Here is a 25777-nt window from a genome sequence, read left to right as displayed (position 1 = left end):
ATAAGGTCACCTTCTGAGGTATTGGAAGTTAGGACTTCAAGATAAGAACTGGGGCAGGGGGAGACACAATTCAACCATAAAAATTATAGTACTAATAAATTAGAATCTAAGATTTTTTAAATAATCTAGACTCCACCTCTAACTATGTGGTCTGACTTCTTATTTGGGTCAAGGAAGGTTCTTTTAGAATGTGAACCTGGTACTTTGGCTTATGAGTTGTGTTTACATGCTATGCCACTAGAGGGTAGCACTATTGTTTTGTTTTGTTTTTTTCTGCTGTTAAGCCTAATATACAGTAGTATCTTCAGTATTCAGACATTCATCCGTAATGTAGGCACATCAGATATGAAATAAATTTAGACACATTTCTTGGGGCTCAGGGAGTAGGCGCATCAGATACACTGGGAAGAATGGTGTGTCTTAATCATCTCTGGCCTGGTAATCTCTTGTATCTCTGCTATGGACTGAATGTTTGTGTCTCCTCAAAATTCATATATTGAATCTCTAATGCTCATTGTGATGGTAATTTAAGGTGAGGCCTCTGGGAGTCAATTAAGTCATCACTGTGGAGTCCTTTCTTATGTGAGGACATAAGAAAGCCACCATCTGTAAACCAGGAAGCAGGCCTTTAACAGACACCAGATCTGCTGGGGCCTTGATCTTGTACTTCCCAGACTCTAGAAATGTGAGAAATAAATGCTTGTTGTTTAAGCCACCCAGTCTATAGTATTCTATTATAGTAGCCCAAACTGACTAAGACAGTTTCTGACTAGAGATAATTCAAACAGAAGCCAAAGTCTCCTTCTCCGAATGGGACACTTCTATGGGGAACAGATGGACTTTAGAATAAGCAGGTCTGTTTAAGAAGGAATTGAACCATTCACTATGCAATAGTATAACCTCTGACATGTTACAACACCCTTACTTCTGGTGTTAAGAAAAACATCCCATCATGGGCTTTGCCATTAACTGACTGCATGATCACGGACAAGTCAATAATACTCTAGTCTCAGAGTCCTCACCTACAGACAACCTTTTCTTTTGAGTTCCTCTTTTTTTTCTGCTTATATAGCTCAGTTTTCAATGCTACAGGTTGAAAAGGATTCCTTGGGTGCTACAATAGAGATAAAAAAAAGTTTGGCTGTCTTTAGGAGATTATTATATATGAAGAAGAAAGAATTTATGTATAGATGCTTAAAGGACTGAATAGCAAATGATCTAATGCTGCTTTGGGCTCTGTGCTATAGGAGTTTATAGATCGAATACTGTGGTGTGAAGCAGTAGAAAATAAAAATTTTTAACTAGGCTTTAAAGAATCTCTGGAAGTTAAACTTCGAGGAGGAGGGAAGGGAGGTTAATACGACATTGATATGTTAATTAAAATAAACATGTTTTGGAAAACAGAGAACAGGTCAGCCTGATTGGTACAAGTGTTGTGTTTGACAATATGAGAGCATAACTACATATTGAAATACACTCAGTCGAAGTCATTTTATTTTATTTGAGTATGTTAATTGATCTGAGAGGCTAAGAGAAGTTGGGTCAATTTCTGGGCAAAGGAAAAGTTGTTCCATATTTCATTTGATGACCTGGAAAGAGTCACGCCAGGCCCTGAATACCAAGACTGATGTGCAAAATGAGCCTACCATCTAAAATATTTTCAAACTTAAAAGTAAAAAATTTAAATTCAAATACTTTTACAAAATTGGAAATACAAACAGTACACCAAGAATAATCCTCAGCCAGTTGTTCTCCAAACAAAAGGTAAAGAAATAAAACCATGAACAAAAACAATGCAAAAAAAAAAAAAAGAGAGAGAGAGAAAAAGAAAAAGTTCATCCAGAAAGACTAGATGTCCATCAAAATTACATCTCTTCTTCTGATTCTTGTTCTCGTTCAGCATTTTTCAGGAGTCCAATTTCTGAGGGGCAGAACCTGTTTAGTCGAGATTGAACCAACCTGAGGAGAATGAAAGGCACCTCACATTATGGTGTTTAATATAAAAACCCAGAGCAATATGTATTACAATACAACAAACTCCAAATCATTTGTGCAAATGGGAGCGGCACCCCAAAAAAGAAAATCACTTTTGTTTGGCTTTGGACCTACCTGAAATTTTTTTGTGGATTAAAGCAGGGTGTAAGTAAACAGATAAAATATAGCTTTTGAATGCATAACACAATTATTTAATTAGGTATCAGGAGATGCCTTATTCTATATAACTTTTATCACTTCTAAAACGAACAAGAGAATCTCTGGACTGTAGGAAGCCCAGATGAAACCAAGCTCAGCTGAGCTTCTGCAAGTCTACACCTAGCTGAGTATTACTAGTAGGAGCCCTCTCCTAAAAAGAATTGCATAAAGGCATCTCCTTCCCCATGTCAAGCCCCATGTCAAGTCTGGGATGTATTGTGGTCCCTACTCGCACCTTCAGAGGGATGCTTTAGTGCAGGCCACAGGCTGCTCAACTGCATGGGATGGTCCATAATGAATTAAGAAGTTAGAAGAAGTGCACCTCCACCCTTGTGACTGTCTTCCTATATTAAGAGAATCTGTAGGATTAGGGGAAGCAGCAATTATAATTTTTGTTATTGGAAGATGTGAAGCTTTTTAGTGACAGAAACTCAGCATGTTCTCCCCTTCTCTGATGTAATAAGAACAAGGAAAACCTTTTTCTGTGCACGATTACTTGTAAAGACATTGCACTGTGACTATATCAATAAAACATATTTAACTTTCAGAAATATGTGTGAATATGGAAACAAACATGATAAATCAGATCATCAAAATAATTCTCATTATATGAAAAACATCACCAGTTTATCTGCAACTTCACCCTATTTTCTGCCTTTCTTCTTCCGGTGAAGTTCTGGCCCTCCCCTATCATCATCAATGATTTTACTTGTGCTCTGGATCCCACTAGAATATAAGCCTTGTAAGAGCTGAGACCTCATCTTATTTACTGCCCTAAACCCAGCCAGATCCTAGAACAATGTCTGGTACGTAATAGTGGCTCGACACACATTTGGTGAATCAATGGCCTTTGGAGCAATCTGCCAGGAGTTCAATCACTGATTCATAAATAATGCGGAATTCTTCAGTGACTTCCAACTCAGCATTAACTGTCAATACATAACAACAGCTGAGCAGCATTTAGTAACGTCTGTTGACTCATCAAGAGCCAAGGGAAACTACTCAAAATCATTTGTCTTGATTATTAATTGACTATTGCTGTTGCTTCCAGTGTCCTCAACTCTTCAAGGCATTGTTCTCATGAAAGGCTAATAGTCGTAAACAAGTTAAAGTCCAGGACAGTGTTTGTGTCATTTTTTAAACCCATACAGTTATTTCCACATTGTACAACTTCAATATATGCTAAATGAAATGGATTAATTATCTAATTCATTCATTAGATTCATTCCTGATAACTCTCATGGGAAATAAAACAAAGACATGGCTACTTATTACAAATGAATGGTTAACACACCCTAGTGATTCATTCTGATTCCCATTACTGCTCTCTGGCATGCCTGCTATTGCTATAAGCTACCAGGGTGAGGGATGTTCAGACACCTTAAACAGGCTTTATCTGCACCCTGTAGCTCTAGGTATTGGCATATGCATGAATGGCCACTGGGGTCAGATTGAGGGATGGAGTAATAAGAGGAAGTGCAAATAATTGCTAGTTCCTGGAATGACACAAGTCCAGGGAAAGAAGATCAGGGCATAACTGGGCGTTTGTTCCCATGTGTTCTCCTCAATTATTATGAGAAAGAACAGAGCAGAGACTCTGGGTATACTTCCAGAAGTCTATCTGGAAATCAAACTTCCAGAAGGCAAAATATCATATACCTGGAATTTATTTGGTCATCTCTCTTTCGTTCTTCAAAATGGCTCACATAAATCATTGCTTGGAAAGCCAACCTGAAAATGGGCAATATTTTTCTATACATAGAAGCTTTTGAAATAGTTTTGTGCAACAGAGATATTTTAATATAAAATACAGTGAAACACATAAGAATTCCAAATAGGTCCCTCTTACAAGCTGTCATAATCAAGACCGCAGGCATGGGACTGGATGAGACAATTTTTGAACCATTATTCTGGAAAACTGAGAGTACAGCTTCATTTTTCAGAGATTTGAGGGGCAGTGGTTCCATAACTCCATTTTGTTTCCATAGTGATCTTTGTGCTATGTCAAACAAATTCTGATATAATGTCCTGAAAATCCATCGTCTATCACTGAGTCATAAACCACTCCACAGTCAAACTCTGACAAAGGCATTTTCAAAGTTCCTTGTGATAACAGGACTGAATTACCCTGCCATGTGACTTCACTGAAAGTCAGTACTGAATCTTAATGATATTTTAAAGCCATTGCTTAAGTTCATGTCAAACTATGTCAGAACGTGAGCTCCAGGTTTTATATTTTCAAGAGAACAAAAATGGGAAAGCATATAAAACATGATTTCCAAACAAATGAAGACTATAGTCAAGTAACTTTGAAACAGATCTATTAAAACAGCGACTAAGTGTTTATTGAGTACTTACTACTTGGCAGTACGCCAAGAGCTGTGAGAAATATGAAAAGGTGTCTTTTCTTCAAGGCAACACAATCTAGCTAACAGATAACATTAACATGGACTAATAGCAAACATCACGAGATAGCTCACAATTGTTAAAAGGTGTGGTAGACAAAAGTGCTATAAAAACTCATGAAGGGAGATGAGCCAGGGCTAAAATAATCACCAACATTTTCATAGAAGAGATGGGCGTGTAATTTGGATATGCCAGGTAGAGGGAACTACACGGTCAAAACATCAAAGGGGCAGGGCAGAGATTGAAAAAATAAACAGAGTTTCTGGTTTCTAGAGAACTGTTAGCAGATAAGAGATTCATTAGGAGTCTGAAGTTTTTTGAAACAGGAAAAGACAATAGTCTTCTGTTGACTCTGGAAGGGAGCTGACATGCGGTAGAGAGGATCCCTGAATGCTGGCATTGGTCTTGGAGGCTGCCCAGCCTCTAAGGAGATGAGGCCCAGATGTCAGCCTAGAACAACAGAGGAAGAAGCCAGGTTTCACTTGACAGCAGAGCCAGCCTTAACAACCAGCTCATGCACATGCTTTCGTAGAATGGAATAGGACTAATGGAAATCAGTCAATGAGAAGGTAGAATTTCCCAGCACTCAAAGCACTTAGACCTCTAGAAAGAGACAACTGCAGATCAAAGTGGGCTGACTCGAAGCCTAGCAGAGACACTGGAAGCCATTCCCTTAATTTCCTCACTCAGAACCAGCACCAAAGCTGCTTCAGCAGTGAAGCTTAAAGGAGCACAGAGCAGGAGAGGTGACCTGGGCTCAAGCCTAAAGAGTAAAAAGCTAGTTTTGGCAGAGGCTGAGACCCCACTGTGCCTAGAAGTAGTGACTGCATTTTAGGAATCTAGAGAATCTTGTGGTTGTACATTGTCCACTATGGTAATCTCTATGAATATACAGATATTTAAATTAATTAAAATTAATGTGGCACTAGGAACATCTCAAGTCCTCAATAACCACACGTAGCTCATGGCTACCATAATGAAAATTGAAGATAAGGAACATTTTGATCAGTGCTAAGATCTGAAGGATTATGTGTAGGAGGAGTCTGCATGCCTAGACTCCTACACATAATCCTTCAGATCTTAGCACTGATCAAAATGTTCCTTATCTGAAGGATTATGTGTAGGAGTCTGCATGCCTAGACTCCTCCTACACATAATCCTTCAGATCTTAGCACTGATCAAAATGGGATCAGCCAGGTCAGCTGTGTTTTAGCATTAGCTACCTGAGAGAGAGGAACCATGTTCACTCCTTTCTAGTCCTACTCATCCTTCAAACTGCAGATTATTTCTCAGTTGTGAGGAGGCTTCCTCTGAGCTCCAACAGTGCTTTGCTCTTCTACTATTTCCACTTATTATATTGTATTTAAATTGTCTGTCTCTCTCCAAAGGGTTGATACTTATGCATTTTTGATACAGAAGGGTAAGAAAAAGAATAAGAAGAATAACAAAAAGAACAAGTACAAGAATACCTTTCATTGAGCTCTTCTTATGGCCTAAGCAGTTTAAATACATGATCTTATTTAGGTACTATTATTATCCCCATTTTACAAACAACAAAACTGAGACTTAACGTGGTTAAATAATTTGCCCAAACTCATACAGCTGATAATAGCAGAGCTAGGAATATGTGTTCTTATCAACTGGCTATATTGCTCCTCACTCATCACGAAACATTGTATCGGGATGTATTCAAACATGTATTCAACAGAATCTTACTTTCAGAAATATTTGAGTAAATGGCAAATTAATCAGATACTCAAATTTAATGAGAGGCATTATGTTGGTCAAAAAATGACACCAAGCTGCGCAAGTGCTATAATTGGTGCACACATGGGCAAACAGAGGGCTCTCGCACTGCAGGTGTGGGTAGGACCATTCAGAAAAGGAAACAGCAGATGCAAAGAAATGGAGGCACAGAAGAGTGTGTTGAAGGGTGATGCACAGGTCAGAGGCACAGCAAAGATACTGTTGAGCTTATTCTAACTTTAAACCAGCACTTGTTCTTTTTGATTGGGAATTTCTGTGTTTGCAGATAATTTTCTGCTATATTACTCTGTCTTGTGGAATGCTAAGGAATAAAATCCCCCTTTGAATTTTAAGTTGAATACTATCAAGTCTTATTGATCATATACCAAGGAATAGAATTTCTATGAACAAAAATCACTAACTTACCAGGTAACAAAGGCATAAATCACTCCAATAATAACAAAGGTTACTGCGTAATGCCAACAAATACATATGCTGAGAAACATAATGTTGTTATGATCCATTGGATCCCATGCAGGACCTCCACTGGGGGGATAAAGGACAAAACCAATCTGCAATTTAAAAAAAAAAAAAAAAGCACATATTAAAATAACCAGCCACATCCCCAGAGATGATGCATTTCAAAATGCTTGTTTCCAAGATTAATAGTAATTAAGATAACTCCCATTATCTGAGATGCTACAGATAAGACATTAGGTTTTATTTCCTGTTTTAGTAATATAGATGGTATCTAGTAGGTCATATTTTTGCAAAAAAAAATTTAAGGACATTTAAAAAATCAATTTTAAAATGTGAATAGTAATCTCTCTGGAGATTGGTGGACTTTCGGAGAATGAGCTAGGTTTCTAAGTTGTGCAGTCTAACTCAATTACTTCAATATTAGAGCACAAGAGGTTTTTAAAATATATAAATGCCCATAGCTAATATTATGCTCAATAGTAAAAGACTGAAAGCTCTTCCCCTAAAATTAAGATAAAGCAAGGGTGTCTGATTTCACCACTTCTATTCAACATTGTACTAGTAATTCTAGTCAGAGCAATCAGTCAAGAAAAAATAAATAAAGGGTATCCAGATTGAAAAGGAAGAAGTAAAACTATATTCACAGATGATATGATCTTGTATATAGGAAATCCTAAAGAATCCATAAAAAAAAAATTGCTAATAAATGAATTCAGCATTCTTTCAGGATACAAAATCAACACATAAAAGTCGGTTGTATTTTCATATACGTGCAATAAACAACCCCAAAATTAAATTAAGAAAACAATTCCACTCATAATAGCATTGATAAGAATAAATATTTAGGAATAAATTTATTATTTATTTATTTATTATTCAAAACTATAAAACATTGTGAAATCAAAAAAGATATATATAAATTGAGTTATCACATATTCATAGACTGGAAGATTTAATATTGTTAATATGGCAATAACACGCAAGGCAATTTACAGATTCAATGCAATCCCTATCAAAATCCCAGTGGCCTTTTTGCAGCAATGGAAAGCTGATCCTAAAATTCATATGGAATTACAAGGGACTCAGAATAGCCAAAACAACCTTGTAAGAGAAAAACAAAGTTGTAAGACTTATACTTGCTAATTTCAAAACTTACTGTAAAACTACAGGTGTCAAAACAGTATAATATTGACATAATTACAGACATACAAATCAATAAAATAGAACTGACAGTCCATAAATAAGCCCACATATCTATAGTAAGTTGGTTTGACAAGAGTGCCAAGGCTATATAATAGGGAAATAATAGCCTCTTCAACAAATGGTGCTGGGATGACTGGATATGCAAATGCAAAAGAATGAATTTGGACACTTACCATACACTATATACAAAAATTAACTCAAAATAGATCAGACATAAAAATAAAAACTAAAACCATGAAGCTCTTAAAATAAAACAACTCATGGCCTGGGATTTGGTAATATTTTCTTAGATATAACATCAAAAGCACAATCAACCAAAGCAAAAATAGATAAATTTGACTTCATCAAAATTAAAAACTCTTGTGCATCAAAGGACACCATCAAGAAAATGAAAAGATGACCCATGGCATGGAAGAAATTATTTGTAAACCATAGGACTGATAAGGAATTAATATCTATAATATATTTTTAAAAACTCCTAAAACTCAACAGCAAAAGACGAAAAATATTTTTTTAAAGGAGTTGAAGAGACATTTCCTCAAAAAAGGTATACAAATGGTCGATAAATTCATCAAAAGCCGATGAATATCATTAGTTATGAGAGAAACACAAACCAAAACTACAATGAGATAGCACTTTATACCCACTAGGATGGTAATCATAATGATAAATAAAAATAACAAATGTTGGCAAGGATATAGAGAAATTATAATTTTTGTACGTTGCTGGTGGGAATGTAAAGTAGTACAGCCACTATGGTAAACAATTTGACAGTATCTCAAAAAGTTAAACGTAGAATTATCACATGACCTGACAATTCCATTCCTAGGTGTATACCCAAAATAACTGAAAACAGCTATTTGAACAAAAACTTGTACATAAATGTTCACAGCAGCATTATTCATGATAGCCAAAAGTTGGAAACAACCCAAATGTCCATCAACTGATAATGAATAAGCAAAGTGTGGTATATCCGTACAATTGACTATATTTAGCCATAAAAAGTAATGATGTACTAATACATGATACAACATGGATGAATCTTGAAAAGATTATGTTAAAGACATAAAAATTCATATATTGTCTGATTCTGTTTATGTGAACTATCCAAAATAGGTAATCCCATAGAGACAGAAAGCGTATTAATGGTTACCAGGGTCTAAGAGGAGAGAGAAAGGAGATGTGGCTGCTTAAAGAGTCAAGGGTTTTTTTGGGGGGTGGGAGGGTAATGAAAATGTTTTAGAACTAAATAGAGATGACAGTTGCACAACATTGTGAATGTACTAAATGCCACTAAACTTCGCATTTTAAAAATGGTTAATTCCATGTGAATTTTACCCCAATAAAAAATAAGACGGATGGATAGATGGATGGATGGATGGATGGATGGATGGATGGATGGATGGATGGATGGATGTTTGGATGGATGAATGGACTCTCCATTTTGGTCATTATTCAGGTTTCTTGCCTGATCAAGTGAAGCAAGGCAGACAGAAGTTTTCTATTTTTGTGCTGGTGCTATGCATTTTATTTACCAACCAATGTTAGAAACAATTGTTTCCAAAATATCACATAATTTGAAATTAGCAAGGCACTCTATAACTTCTTTCTGCCTTTCTCTGCATCCAGGAGATCCCAGAATACACATGTCTCTATTTTAGAGTTGAGAACAGTAAGTAACACATAACCTGTTTCTTCATCTCCAAAGAGTTGGAAAGACATTTGCATCATTGCTGCTGTGCCTCACCCACCAAGGGTGAGGCCTCTGCACTAGGACACCGCAACATTCTAAAGAGATGAGGCGTTAATACCACTGGCAAAAGACACAACAGACACCAAGTTAGAGATCTGTGCCTGCAATATTTAGAAACTGCAGGAGGAGAATGCCACCCAAGCAGCTGATTTGCCTGCTGCTTGGACTTGTCAGTGCTTTGCAATACTTTTTTTCCATACAGCTGGGAAACTCACTCCAGGGACCAAAATGACCAGAGCCTGGGTCCCTGAAGGCCCTGGAATAAAGCAAGAAATTCTAGATCCTCTGTGATCGCTGTTCAGAAATGACAAGAAAGAAACGAAAGTTATGTAGTGAACTCTCATTTCAAGGGACCCAGACATTTAATTTGGGTGTCAGGACCATGAGAATCTGCTTCTCATGCCCTCCTGTCATAGCAACTCATGGAAACTGACAGAAAAATTCTGTGTCAAGAAAAGGCCTTTTAGGAAGGGTGAGTATAATGAGCTATGAACTCACTCCCCAGGTCTCACCTGTCAGTTCCACCAATGTTCCCCCAATGCCATCTCCAGAACTCAAGCACCCTTTCTTGGGGAGTGATTTGCTCTACCTCCCAAAGGTAAGAATTAGCAGTTATGAGTTAAATTGTGTCCTCCAAAAAGGTATGTTGCAGTCCTAAGCTCCAGTACCCTGTGAATGTGAACTTATTTGAAAAGAGGGTCTTAGCAGATGTCATCAAGTTAAAAGGAAGTCACACTGGATTAGAATTGACCCTAAATCCAATGATTTGTGTTCTTAGAGAAAACCCATGTGAACACAGAGATGTGACTGTGGTGTCAAAGGTTGAGGTTACGCTGCCACAAGCCAAGGAATGCCAAGGATTGCTGGCAACCATCTAGGAGAGCGGCATGGGACAGATTCTCCTTCTGGGCCCCCAAGAAAAAAACAACCTGCCGACACTTTGATTTTCAGACTTTTGGCCTCCAGAACAGTGAAAAAATACATTTCCATTGTTTTAAGTCATCCAGTTTATGGAACTTCGTTATTGAAGCCCTAGGAAATGAATACAGGAGTTAAGGCCAAAATAAGCAAATGAGTATCACCTGTCCTAAACTTCAAGCCTGGTCACACTGGTTACCCTCATCTATCTTTCAAGCCCCAACACAACTTCACCTTCTTCTGGAAGCTGTCTTTACCCTCTTCTAAGGAATTAACATCACCCCTCTTAGAGCAGCATGTGTTTTCAAGTTGCAATGTTTAATTCTCACAACAATCTCATGTGATATTATTTCTATTTTATAGTTAAGGAAACCTAAAGGCACAGAATATCAAGTCTACTGTCATGTGATTAATATGGTAGAACTAGAATTCAGATCTAGGTCTGCCTGACCTGGAGGCCCATGGACTTCTCACAACATGCCACAGTCACAATTTGTTTTGGGAGCTTTCAAAATAAAATCTCTCTTAAGTCACTTCCATTAGTCACAGTCAATTCTACCAGGCAAAATTTTTACTATTGTACACTAAATAAAGAGATATTTTGAGCACCTCTCACTCCTTATCTCCTTGGGACCTTCAATGCCTGATATTAAAAGCTAAAGATTTGACCAAAAGTTACTGCAAATCCTATGAACAGAGTTAACTGACGTGATTATACTGAAAGCCGTAGTAACATTCCTTAGTCATTTTAGTCAAGTAAATTAGGAAAGCTGAAAACAAAGGGTTAGAAAATGCCACAAATCATTAAATCCTTTAAATATAAAAATCAGCCTGTATTCTTTTATCTGCTGTTTTAATTTGCTTCCTAATACAAAACGGCAAGAAAAAAGGCCTGGAAAAAAAAGTGTTTTACTTGCTATATCTTGTATGCCACTCCTGAACATCTGTTTTTGACTAGTTTCAGCTTCATTAGTACCACATTTAAAATGTAAATAATTTTCATCTCTAATAGGCAACAAGCCAGGGGCCCATTTCCTATAAGTTAGTTTGAATTTCCTAGTATTTTATATCTTATTCTCCAATCATTTATTTCAGTGAGTGTTTGATCTACAGTATCAGATCTCAGACCACTACTGCTTAGTTGGATCTTTTTGCATTTTAGGATGAAATGTTCTTTCTTAAAGGCAAAACGAGGCTGCCTTTTGGTTTGGGCTCAGAGATCTGGTTAGTTAGTCATGGGAGGAGTCTCTATGGGAATTAGTGGAGGTGAGAGAGGCAACAGAAACACCTGTCCTAAATAATGAGAAGCAAACACAGCAGGAGTGTCTTCTTCAGTCCCTGTCTCTACGCCATAACTCTAACAATGATGGAAGGAAGCTTGAAAATGACAGTGCAAAAGCGAGCTTTAGAAATATTCTCCCACACAGAGACTCAGGTAAAACATGACTCAAGGATGAATGGGCCTGAAGGATTTTTCTCTTTTTTAAACTGCGTGACGTGGTTAGGTTTTTGATAAAACACATATGGTTGTATGAGGTTCAGAAAAGAAAGCATTTTTATAGGTTGGGAGGAGAATTCCCTCTAGGTTTGCCTACTACCCAATCATTTACATATGTTATAAAAAAGTAGCCAATCTCAGCCTTTGCCTCATTCAGTTCACATCTTTATACTTATGGTTCCAAGAGTCAAGGTGTGCATTTTCTCTAATTCGTCTATACATTTTTCATGCACTGGTTTAAGCATACATGGAGGAGTAGAGAGAGAAAAAAATATAGTATAAAGCAAATCACTATGTAATATTATTAGGTTAAGATAGAGTTTTGGCCATAAGCATTTGTATACCACACATTGCAACAAAACATGGAAGCACAATAAATTCGCCTAAGTCTCCATTTTTTTCAGTTTCAGAGGAATCTAATGGTGAGAAGAAGTACTATGCTAAATTTTCATTTCCTGCCAGTGTGTGTGTTTGCATTGGTATTAAATGTTCATTTTTCTTTAAGGATTCAGATGTTATTTAGTCTAGCCATCAGGTAAAAAAAGAAACTAGTCTAGACATACTGATAGATGGAAAATATTTTTAAATAATCACAGATTTGTGCCCAAAGACTCAGTCTCATAGCTCTTCCTCAGGAAACCTTTTGGGGAAACATGCAAACATTATTTCTCTGCCAAAAGGCGCAACATTAAGCCAACTGACTCTCAGTTATCACAGGCCACAGCTTTCTTCCTCAGATCCTTAACTAATTATGAACTTTAAACGGAAAACTAATTAGTTTAATTCTGCTCGTTCTTCTTTTTTTTCAACTCTTTTTGTTTCTCCTTTGTTCTTACTTTCTGAATTCTTTATTGCTCTTTAACAAACTTGGTAAATATATGTGGAATCTTGAACCCAGCGCAGACAGAATATACTTTCTTTTCAAGTGCATGGAACATTTGCTACCACTGACATTGGGCTATGTCCCAAAGGAAGTCTGAGCCCATTTCAAAGAGAACACATTCTCTGACTACGAAGCAATTAAAATAGAAATGAATAATCAAAAGAAAAAAGTTTTTGGAAAAAACTTTTTAGTTTGTGGAAACTTAAAATTACATACCTAAATAACTCATTAAAGAAGAAAGCACATGGAAAATACAATATTCAAAATTGCCCAAGAATGAGAACTACTACACACCAAATCTTATGGAAGGTAGCTGTAGTAGTGCATAGAGGGAAATCTATAGCCTAACGTGTATTTATTTATAAACAGGAAAGACTGAAAGTACATGAGCACACACACACAACAACAACAACAACAACAAAAAGAGAAGAATACAGCTTCATAACATTTAAGCAAAAACTGAAAATAAGGAGAAATGACAAAGCTATTACTATAATATAAAACTTCAAGAGACCTCTATCAGAAAGTGAGATCTCAATGGGATGAAAAGAAATTAGGAATATCAACTATACAAACAACACAAAGAGATCCAAAAGCCTGGCTTCATCACTCACTTTAAGAGGAATTCTTTTATTTCCTTTTAGTTCCACTGGAACCAAACAACTGACCATCACTGTCTACTCTAGACCTGGAGCCACAGACCTGCAGCTCAGCTCTACTCCTGCTGTGCCATTCTAGCCTGTGTCTGACCCACGAGGGGGTTTGCCCTGTTTTTGTTTATACTGTTTAATTGCAGCCTGGTATTTTTTATTTTTTTATTTTCTTCTTTTAACTCATTTCCCATTTGCCCCGAGAATATTCATCAACGGCACTTGCAACTGCAGCGTTTAACCCAAGATAACTCGCAGATTACAGTCCTAACCTTACCCCCAAAGTCTGCCATGAAATATCTTGCTTTTATTATTATTTTCACATCGCTCTAGTATATCAATAGTCTTTGGAAACAAATGACATCATTCTATTTAAGCATTATGTTTTTAGTAGTGGTATTTCCATTTAAAAAATACAGTAATTCTCAATAGCTGAAAATGTCAAATCCTAGAAAACATAACATTCCAACGTGTGATGTTAACATTGTTCTCAGTTGTTAACCAAAGATTCATTTGATGAATCCAATTTATGTATACATTTCTGTTACATTAGGATTGGAGACAAGTTCTGATTAGAAATAAAACCAAGAACAGTTTTTACCCTTTATTTTCATATTAAAAACCAGTCAGATTTGCTTCAGCCTCGAAGAGTGGGTTTATGTAAAATTAACACTGGCAGCGAGCTGCACTTTTTTTTCTAAATGAGAAATAAGTTAATTTCTTTTTTATTTTATAGGTATTTATTATATATTATGTCATTATTATGTGCTTGGAGCAGAGGAGATAAACTGAAGCATAAACTCACTGTATCATATTGACCAGAAGTTATCTCTGTTAAGTTTTTTAAAATTTATTTTTATTTTTGAATAGGTAACACATGCATGTGATAAAACATGTCAATCAGGAGATATAGAATGCATAATAGTATTTTACATTCCATTCTATTTAAGTTCCCAGCAGATGATAAATAATCTAACAAAACAACTTCTGAATATAAACTGGTTAAATTCACTACTTATCAATGTTATCATATTATAAGATAGTTGTTATTTTTTCTATATATTTTTTTAAGTAACCCTTAAATCCAACACCTCCTCATTAGCCTCTGCTCCAACAGCCTTTCTACTCCATCACATACTTAAATATCACATCTTTCCTACCCCTGTTTTGACCATGATGTTTCTCCCCGCTCTCCTGCCAGAGCTTTCTTATCATTCTTCATGTGAAATGCAAATCCCTGAAATAACCTCATCATTCCAAATCCCTGCTCTCTGGCGATAGAAAATCTCTTTTAAGAAGTCTTCCCTGATTAAACCACATTCACCTTTCACCCAAGACTTTCTTTAGGTCTATATATGGATATTGGATTATGATTTCTCATTCTCTATAAAATACATGTTCACTGATTGAAATACAATTTTTCAACAACACACTAAGGCTGAGGATTAGACAGAGTAAAATAGAAAGAATCTGGGATTCGGGGTCAGATAACTCATGTTTAGATTCTATTTCTATTATTGTGGGAAAGTAACTTGGTCTCACTTGGTCTTCCTTATCAATTAATATTGGGAATGTTAATACCTAACTTCCAAGTCATTGTGAGGATGGAATGAAACAATGTGTGTGCAAAAGTCCTGCACAGGGGCTGGCACATAGTTGTTTCTCAATCAATAATAGTTTCCTCCATTTCCTGCCTTTCATATTTCTTGAGCTTATTACCCACTAGGCTTTAGCATCAGAAACTGCGTCCAACTGAAATTACCAGCCCAGAGTTCTTACACAGTGGATATTCAGGTGTGTGATGAAGATGTGCACAGCCCACTCCCTTCCCCATTGCTCTGTCAACACTCCTACCAGGATCGTTGGGCAACTTGAAGAAACAACACCTCTCAAGAGCCCATATTCTCACCACAGCCAGCACATCAAAAAGAAGTCCCGGGATTCTAAGGTAAAATGCCCCAGTAAACAGAGAGAGATGGTTACAGGTAGAGATACCAGGTACATTAACTGGTGGCCCCGACTCACCTGCCAGAACCAGCTTGCCTGAAGCAGGATGAGGCTTGTCCGCAGAAGCTCCACAGTTATACTCCGTGTGAAGAGCTCCATGAAGGCAACAACACCCGTCAAAAAGATGACCAAGACCAGCAACTGATGCACAAAGATGTCCAGCATTTCCCGGCCATGAGTATGGTTGTAGAAAATAAAAGCTAATGGTAGCAGGGGTTAAGGGGGAGTGGCTTAGAAAAACATAGTTTGTCTTTTTCAGTGAAACCTCTTCCTCTCTCTCTTCCTCTCTCTCTCTCTCTCTTTGTCTCTCTGTCTCTCTCTCTTTCTCTCTCTCTCTCTCTCTCTCTCTCTCTCTCTCTCTCCATACACACACAGAATTTTACACATACACACATTTGTCCATAATGTCCAGTACCCACTGCTTTTCACAATAATCGCATTACCCCTTTAGAATGGAATCTCTAAAACCTAACATTTTTTCCCTTCCTCAGTCTCTATTATCTAACACAACATGATATTTTCAACTATATTTCAAAGCAGCTTCTATGAAGGAGGATCAATAATAAGCATGATGGGGGCAGGGAGCAGGAGTTAGAGTATGTATGAGACAAAGCTCATCTTAAGGAATTCAGTCCATTGAAGGAAGCAAATTTCTAGACAAATCATAAGAGTAGACTTTGATGGGTATGAAAAGATGCTCTGGGAGCTCCCAAGAAGTAGTAACTAACTACATTTTTTAATCCCTTGGACAGATTCTAGCTTCAGCTTCATCTTTTTCATCTAAATAAGGATGAAAAGGTGTTCATTCAAACTATCATAGCACCCTGAGATCATGAGACTCACGCTATTGGTTCCTGGTGCCCATTTTTTATCTAGCCCTTGTTCACAAAGAGTGGTTGGCAAAAGTTCTTATCTTCACATGTGGGAGAAAGGCAAGGTGTACAGTTAGGAAATGATTGCCTCCTAATAATTTGCGGCTTTTTTTGTCCCATAATCAGTCTATTCCTTTCAAGTGCAAGAAATGAAAGCAAATTTTTAAATGCTGTTTTCAGTGTTTCCCCATACAATAATTAGGAAACTAACTGACCAAAAAATGTTTTTCATTAATCTCTCAAAACAAGACTTTATATTTTTACGTGACTGAATTGTTGTGAAACTGATTTATTATGTAATAGTGGAGCCTTACTGTATCAATATGAAAATGGCTAGTTAGTAGATAGTGGAAGCTACTCTGCTGTGAGTGTCTCCTCATTTCAGGATATTCATGCTTCACTACTGAGCTCAGTTTCATTTGTTAAAAACAGAAATAATAATCTCCAGGATAACCCAGAGATAAATAACCATAATAGGTGGTTCTTTAAGACAGATATAAAATGTGAATAAAGTACTTTGAATGATTGTGCTTGTCCAGTTTTACTAAATGAGTCAGTGGGGAAGGAAAATCTTTGGCATCCATGTAGGACACCGAATAGCTCACCATAGCCCAAATAAATAACCCTATGTATCAAGGCTGCACAGGATACTAAAAGAATATTATTATAAAGGGCTAGACAAATGTCCAATAATTGTTAAAGGTATAAGAAAATATTCACTCATACTTACCCTCCACAAATAAGGCATTTGTCATCATTAACTTAGTTAATGAGGTAGGAAGTGAACTGATGGTGAAACATAAGATGTTTGTCACACCCATCAATCCAAAGAAGAAATACATGGTGCAATGATGCCAGCTCAGGAGTTGAATCCATTGGCCCTCTTTGTAGTCATATAAAGACAAGTGAGGCCCTCCAACAATAAACTGTTCCCCAAGCATACCTGTAGAAGAACGTATTAAAGTTTTAGCAACCCTCTCCATAACTTTACCAAGAAAGCAGAAGATGCGGGAGGATTAGTCCACTGCTTACTCCAATCTAATGTCCTTTTATGACATCGATGCCTCTTTCTGGGCTGTTCTCTAACAGTTGAACACTAGTGCTTTAGGCTTGTTTTAGAGGTTCACATACTGGTTTGGATAATCCCTTCTAGTCGAAGATAAGCAATTTAGTCAAATAGCTATTACAGATCTTTAAAGCTGATGCTCTTAGTTCCACTTAGTACCATGATCAGTTCCACTGATGATCTTAGTTTCTATTTTAATCTAATGACTAAATGAATCTTGAATGATTTGGGTTTGGGATTTGTAATATCAGCTCTATAGAGGCTGCGTACTTATACACTGCATCTCTGGGTAGCTACCACAAAGTATGGAGTTGTGCTTGGTTGAGGATAAAAATAGTAGAGTTCAGCTTTTCCCCAATTACAGATAACTGAGAAAGCACTGACAGATACAGCATATGATCTAGTGAACTACACAAAGAGTTAAACCTTCTTAAAAATGCTGCTGTATTTGTTAATCTGTAGAATTTGGAAAAGAAATTTATCTCTTTGGAAACTGTAGCCCTGTAATTCGATGGCCACAGCAAAGATCTATCACCACAATTAAGTATAAAGAAATCCAAAGGAAAATTAGGAAGTTTTGCCTTTCATAAAGCAGAGATTGAAGTAAAACTCTAAAAACACAGAACATTTTCACAGAATCTTAAAGTCAACAGGAAAGTCTTAGGAGTCATCTGACCTAATCTCCCTCTCCAAAGTAGAAATCACGCAAAAAGAATAAGCGTTATGTGGTGAGGTCTTCTTCAACCTGACCCTCTGCACAGCCCATCAGCAGTGATTTATTATTGAAACTTCCATTTTGGTGTCATTTTGACAGACTTTACTCTTTCAGGCATCAGAATAATTGACATAAAATTATTTCAGAGGCTCCATCTAATTCTACATAGGAAATTTCCACCTTGAGTGGAAAGGCAAGTTAATTACTATTAACTCATTAAGGCACAGACCTTTGTATAAACATGAAGTATCATCTTCCAACAATTATATCAGATAGAAGTTACAATTAGAGTGTATGTTCAGACATTTTAGCAATTTTAGCAATCTTCTCTTTGTGAAAGTAGCCAAACGGAGAAAACAAAAGAGAGATAGTTTACTCACCAGTTAGAGCCATGCAGACTACTGTGATTCCCTCTGAAATTTCTATCCAACGGAATAATGTTTTGGAAACCAAGTAGGAAGTCCGCTTGTGCTTTTTGCAGGCATACTTCAGAAGGCTCTTTATAGTAGACCAAATACCAAATATAAAGAAGAAAGTTCCAGGGAGGGCATGACCTTTGAAACTCCCCATGTCTACCAAGATAAGAACATATAAAAGATGAAGACATTTCATTTCCAGAACTTAGCCAAAACATTGCTCGTTCTGATAAGGTACACTATCTTCTGATGATTATGGATACATCACTGATTCAGAGAAAAAGATAAAATGATATTACTATCAACAGTAGTAGATACATTACAATATCACTAATACCAATAAGAAGAAAAATTCACATTCTTTGAACACTTACCTTATCCTAGGCACTGTGTCAAGTGTTTTACGTAAGAATTCTTACGTAATTTTTACAACATACCCATGAATGAGGGATTAGATCTCATTTTCAGTTGGGATATAAGTTTAGAGAAGTGAAATGACTTACCTAAATCTCACAACTATTAAACAAAATCTCACAACTATTATCATTTTTAACAGGGAATCCAAAAGAATTTCTTAAAATGATAGTATATATTCCACCATACAGTTACACTTTAAGCATATTTGAAGAAAATAATCAAAGTTTTACTTTGATGTTTAAAACTTGAAATGATATAAAATTGTCTACAAATTTTTTTAGCTAGGTAATTTCAAAATATCAAGATTCAAGTGTATAGAAGAGATCATTAGTGCTCATTAAATATCTGTGCTCCTCCACACACTTTTCCCAACCTCTTCTCCAGCTCAATCAGAACTGTGTTTCTAGTTCTGGCCAATGGGCTGTGGTATTTATCACTTTCAGGCTGAGTTAGTTAAGAGCCTACATGACTCCTTTAACTCTCTCTTTACCTGCCCTGGCAACCTTGACATAGCATGTTTGCAACATAGAGGACAGCCAACAAGCCTGCCTCAGATTTTGCAAGAAACAACCATTGATTGTGCAGTCATTGAAATGTTGAGGCTTAGTCCAACCAGTAACCCAGATGGATACCAAGCCAAATCAATTGTAAATTCTGTTTACACAATTGGTACATGTTGGAGTAATAATAAACAGAAATGTCCTTTTTCAAAAATTGCAGTTGACATTCAATATTATTTTATATCAGTTTCAGGTGTACAGTATAATGGTTAGACAAAAAAAAAAAGTCCTCCATTTTTGGTCAGTGTTAAAGAAAATCAGTCTTGACTTACATGAGTTTTGAATTATATGAGCAGCCCTTTATTCAAATGTATTGTACCATCAGTGGAATAATGAAGAGAAAGTTCAGAATCATCCTTGTGGATCATACCATGAAAAGGGATGTCAGGGTTTCCCCACTGGACCTCTCAATTCAGGGAGACCTCTTTGGGTTACTTCCACCTCCAGCATACTGTGACATTTCAAGGGGGGAACTGTGAAGCCGACTCAGATGATAAAAGTTTCTTACATACCTAGTTGAGACCCCAGGTAGACATTTCAGCACATCCTTGAATCATCCAAACCATCCAAGAGACTCTAACTTAGTATATCATTTAGTGGTAAGTACAGGTTCTTGTCCTAATTCTAATTAGTGGTATGTTTTGGGACACATCCTTTAACTTCTCCAAGCCTTAGTTCTTAATTAGGAAAAGGAGAAGGTGGCCTAGATAATACCTGGAGTTTCTTCCTGCTCTAACTTTCTGTGATTCATTATTCAAACCACCGTCTTCATCATAGCGTTACTTAGTTTCTCCTGTTTGTCTTGGCTTAGACAACTCTATGGGAATGAAAAATACTTTTATGAGGGACTGAAAAATACACCCAGACTGTAAATCAGTTGAATTTCTTTGGGAGAAAATGATGTTTTTTTAGGAGACTTAAAGGTTTTATATTCCTTGGTACAGAAAATCTAATTCCAGGAATTTATCCTAAAGATATAACTGGAAATATAGGTATCAAATTAAACATAATATATATGTCTAAAATTAGGATAATATTAAATAAATTTTATAGCCACTAAAAATAAAGTTTTCAAATAATTTAAATGATAGGAGATACATTTAGAGAAAAGAACAGGATTTTTAAAACACTGAGAAGGGGCTTTGGATTCAGACTGACTAGATATGAATCCCAATTTTACCATTTATAGCTACATGGCCGGTCAAGTTATTTGACCTCCAAGTGCCTCAGTTTTATCTTCTGTAAAATGGGACAAATAACCGTACTACATTGTAAAATTAAAATGAGTTATTCCAAAGTTTTTCCACAGTACTATTAAACAAGTTCATGTTTATCTTCAACCCACCTCAAACTACCAAGGCAAAACAAAAGTAAACCCAGATGAGAAATTTTACTTAGATACTAACTGCTGCAAAGCAAGAAGCATCTATATAATTCTCTTGGCCATCATTCATGTACAGGCTATCACATTTCTCCTGATGTTGTCTTAGAGGGTTACTGGAATCTTCTGTGGTTATTTAATTCCTTGACTGCAATTAGAGAATAGATATATGGTCTCTTCTTGAAATCAGAGACCACATATCTATTCTCTCTTCTCCCCTATTGGATCTGGATAGTGTCTTATACACTATGAAGTTCTAAATTAACAAGAGTAACTAAGTCTTTCTTATAATACGGGGTAATATATTTATAAAATATCTCTACTCTGATGTCTCAAAGCCCACTCATACTCAACACATCCCAAAACTGAACTAATCGTAGTATCAATCCACCCACTGCCAGAAAGTAATCCCCCCCACCCCGCCAGTTACCTATTTTAGTTAACACCACCACCATTCACTCAAATTCAAAATATGAAAATCACCCTAGAGTCCACAGATGTCCCTGAAAACCAGTCAGTCATTGAGATCTATTACCTCTACTACTTTATACACCCCCGCCTCAAATTTGGCTGATTTCTTTAGCCCCTCCAACTTTATCTGCTTGGAGAATTCTCTCTGATGGCCCAGACAGGAGAAAGGCCCTCAAATTCTTTGTGTGATTAGTTATTGAAGATCTGTCCTCTTCATTAGCCTCTATATCCATTGCTATATTTTGAGAGCCTATATAGCAGACAACCAGGGACTCTTAGAGGTTAAGGGCCTCCATTTTTGAGGCTTCTGGTACATTAACAAAGAAAGAAAATGCAAAACCAGAGTTTAAAAACTTGTTGTTTTTAAATGTTTAGATTTACCTGATAAATACTTTCAACACACACGTAAAACATATTACTTATGTTGAAGATAACAAGAAAATTTTAATTTGTGCCCTTCTTAAAAGTGCAGCTGTAAACCAAATAATCTTCAAGACCAGAAACTTGTTCCTGCTGCACCCAGGGCTGAATGGACCAGTATGTCTCAGCTAAGCCATTGGTATGTGATAGGGAGGAAAAAGGGAGTAGTTGAAGGTTTTTGAAGAGGAATAGGAGGTGTTCAGAGCATGGGAAAAAAAACGAGTCCTCATTCCTACTTCAGTTATAGAATTTCTGTATCTGCAGCCTTTTAATTTAAAACAATCTGATGAGAGACTCATGGACATGGACAATAGACAAGTGGTTACCAGGAGAGGGGAGATGAGGGAGGTAGACAAGGGTAAAAGGGGTCAAATATGTGGTGACAGAAAGAAATCTAACAATGGGCAGTGAACACACAACATAATATATATTTGCCTTACTGTTAAATTGTAGACCTGAAACTTATTGGATTTCATTAACCAGTCAGCATAAAAAATAAATTAATTAAAAAATAAATAAAAATGAAATAAAACTATTCCAAAAATAAAAATAAAACAGCCTGATGGTTCCAATAATTCTCTGTTTAAAACATAAACCAAACAAAGTCAAAGCAGGCTTGCTATATTTGCCTGGCTGAGGGACTCTACAAACCCAGTTGATTCTGGCAACAAAAATGGCATTCGTTTTACTTTACTTTCATTGTGGAGAGAAAAAAAATTGCCCAAATCCTCAAATACCACTGTACAGTCATCTCCTAGAATACCATTATTCACAAATCTGTTTTTTGTTCCCTGCTTTACTATTGCCTGCAGATGCAACTTATTGTTTATAAATCCAGGTACTCCAGAATTTGATTAGATTTTAATCTAAAGAATAGACACATTCTTTTTAGAAGGAGAATACAGGGCTTTTCTCACCCACTAAGCAGAATATACCTGCCAGATAGCCAGCAGAAACCCCAGGGAAAATCTCCAGGATAAGAAACAAAAAGGTCCTTCCTCAATGTCCTTCCTGCCTGATCTCACTACTTATGATCTCATAAAATGAAAGTGGTTTGCCCAAGCTTAAAAGGATACAAGGTTCAACTGGCTTCTAGATGCAGTTCATTTAAAAAATTCTTACTTCTCTCCCATCCAAAAAAAAAAAACAAAAACAAAAAACAAAAAGCAAAACAAACAGAAAACAACAACAACAAAAAATGTTCTGCTCTTAATAACACCAAACATCATCCTCTGGGCTAAAGATGAGCTACAACTCCTAATGTCCTTATTGGCCACTTTTATTCTGACTGCCCCCCAACACACACACACACACACACACACACACACACTCACCACCAAAAAAGGAAATATTTTTAAACTCTAGTACTTAGTGATACTATTGGGCAAAGCCCAAGATCTAAATCAGGTGTTAGGTATTAATTCTCAGTGTTACAGCTGCATAAACCACACACCATGCCTGAGCACAGAAAGAAGAAAGAACTCAAAATAGCACAAAGAAAGACATTCCAAAGTTTTCTTGATGGAATCTCAACCCAATAGCTAACTTAGATATAAAATGAATATCATAGGGAAAAACTGAAACTAAAATTTCTTCTTGAGCCACCACCAAAATGAAGTATTCCTAAATCTTAGCTAATGGCTCATATTTCAAGACACATTTGTAAGTCCCAATACTAAACCAATTTGAACTATGTCTTGAGCTTCACTTTACTATTTGCCTTAACACAAAAAGCAAAGCATATATAAGCATATGTAATGTTAAATTTCTTTGATTCTTCGACATTCCGTATTAGCATTTTCTCTCCCAAATTTTAAATGTTTTGAAAGAATTTTCTTAGTTAAACTATCCTTACCTTCACACTTTCCTCAATGTCAAGTCCAGCTCAATTCTCTTCTTCCAAGAATTTATAGTGGTTCCGGTCTCAAGAAGGAAAATCAGAAACTGATTGGTCTAAATCTAAAACTGCCTACTCTTCCTCTTTGGAGACTAAATCAATGTGCTCATGTCTTTCAGAATGAAGCTGAGCACATAAGTCCTCAGAATGTAACAATGCCTGCACACCCTTTTGAACATCCTACCTTCCGGTCTCAATTTGTGCCATCTAGTATTTCCCAATGAGATTCACGTTGACATTCCACCCACTGAACACTAGCCTCAGTCATGTATCACCTGTTATGAGAACCAAAGCCAGTGCAACATATATGATCTTTGCTGTCTCTCTTCCAGGTCGTCAAGGTAAACATAAGACAGAGAAAATAGTTATGGCAGCAATAACATAACAGAACATGTTTGATAAGCCCTATAAACAGAAACCATTTTCTAACGTACAGTGTCTCAAGAAGAGATTGCCATAGGTGTCAGGGTTGGAGTCATGACCAAAATCAAAGTCAGAGAGTAAGAAAAGATGATGGAACAAAATTGCTATAGGTCAATAATGAAGCTCACTTGTTCTCAAGGATTATGCAATCTGGTAGAGAGATCAGTGCATAAATTATTCTAAACCAATGTGAGACTTACAAAAAGTAAAATGGGAACAAGGAAGAAGAAACAGTCTGACTCTAACTGACAGCTATTATCCTGTCTATATAACAGTCTTATTTTCCCTCTCAAGGTTAAACCCTTGGTGAGCAAGGACCATGTCTCCTCTAATGATTTAAACCTAGCTAGCACTTAACAAATAGTCAATGAGCTTCACTTTACTATTTGCCTTAACACAAAAAGCAAAGCATATATTGATGAACTCCTGCCTGGGACCCTCCTCCCTAAAACACTGTCCTGGGTGGCAACTAGTATCAGAAACAGCTGCAGTGCTTAGTTAAATGCTGACTCCTGGGCCCCACTTCAGATCTACCAAATTAAAAAGCAGGGGGAGACCTAGCAGTCTGCAATTTTAACAAGCACTCGCCAGTTGATTTTTATGGATTCTTGAGGTCTGAAAAACAAAGGCTTAGTGTATGTGGAGACAAGCAGAGTGGCACTAAGACACTAAGATTTTACCGTCACTTCCCATCAACATACCCCAGAAGCCATTTGTTATCCCTAAGTGTCTTAAACTCTGTTCGCTCATATCAGGTTTCATAGTGGGTGGAGGTAGATGGTTCAACAGCTGCTCCTGAGGCCAGAATAATAATCTGGTTCTGTCATGAAACAATAACCATTCTAGTATTTATTTTATTTTGCCATGTATTATTAAAATATTTTATTTTATTTCATTTTTATCTCTTCTATACCCCTGCCTCTTATTCCCATACCTCTCTCAATTTTTAAATAATTAAAACCATCCATGTCACATGAATAATTTTTAACCAAACATCCAGAATGACAACTAGAACTGTAAACGTGAAAATATGAGAGAGGGTGAGGCAATTCTAAGATTTACATCTTAAGAAATAAAAACAACAAATAGAAAGTAAGAACAAATGTCATGTTGTATCACCTGCCTGTTACTAACTCTTCAGAGTAAATAGAAGCCTGGACTATTCCTATTAGTAGTGTAGCATCTGAGATGGGAAGGAAGCTAGCCTAGCATTCGTTGAACACCTACTATGTGCTAACGACTTTAGTTATTCTAACTTTGAGACAATTCAAAGAAGTGTTATTTCCACCACAGGTATGTGGAAACTGAGACTCCAAGAGATTTATTTACCTATTCTAATTCACAGAATTATTAAAGACCAGAGCTAAGATTCCAAGTTCCTAATATATCTGACCAAATCTCA

At 36.6% G+C, this 25777-nt stretch overlaps 1 protein-coding gene across 2 annotated transcripts in view; it reads right to left on the bottom strand.

Moving 5' to 3' along the window:
- Positions 1-1466: 1466 nt before the first annotated feature.
- Positions 1467-25777, bottom strand: part of TMEM45A (transmembrane protein 45A) — a 63073-nt gene continuing 38762 nt past the window's right edge. Inside the window, exons 2-6 of one of the 2 annotated variants that reach the window (XM_006916552.3) lie at positions 18771-18962; positions 17340-17552; positions 15756-15937; positions 6772-6917; positions 1467-1959 (exon numbers count right to left, since the gene is read on the bottom strand). In XM_006916552.3, coding sequence (XP_006916614.1) covers positions 1866-1959; positions 6772-6917; positions 15756-15937; positions 17340-17552; positions 18771-18960 — 825 coding nt within the window. In that variant the 5' untranslated portion in view covers positions 18961-18962 and the 3' untranslated portion in view covers positions 1467-1865. Of the gene's footprint in view, positions 1960-4512; positions 5050-6771; positions 6918-15755; positions 15938-17339; positions 17553-18770; positions 18963-25777 lie in introns of those variants that run through there. The other variant, XM_015592966.2, reaches the window with a different exon arrangement.

The sequence above is a fragment of the Pteropus alecto genome, unplaced genomic scaffold (assembly GCF_000325575.1).
Source record: "Pteropus alecto unplaced genomic scaffold, ASM32557v1 scaffold164, whole genome shotgun sequence".
In the NCBI taxonomy this organism is placed as follows: Eukaryota; Metazoa; Chordata; class Mammalia; order Chiroptera; family Pteropodidae; genus Pteropus; species Pteropus alecto.
Note: the sequence above shows the minus strand (reverse complement) of the source record. Positions and strands in the feature narration are given on the sequence as shown.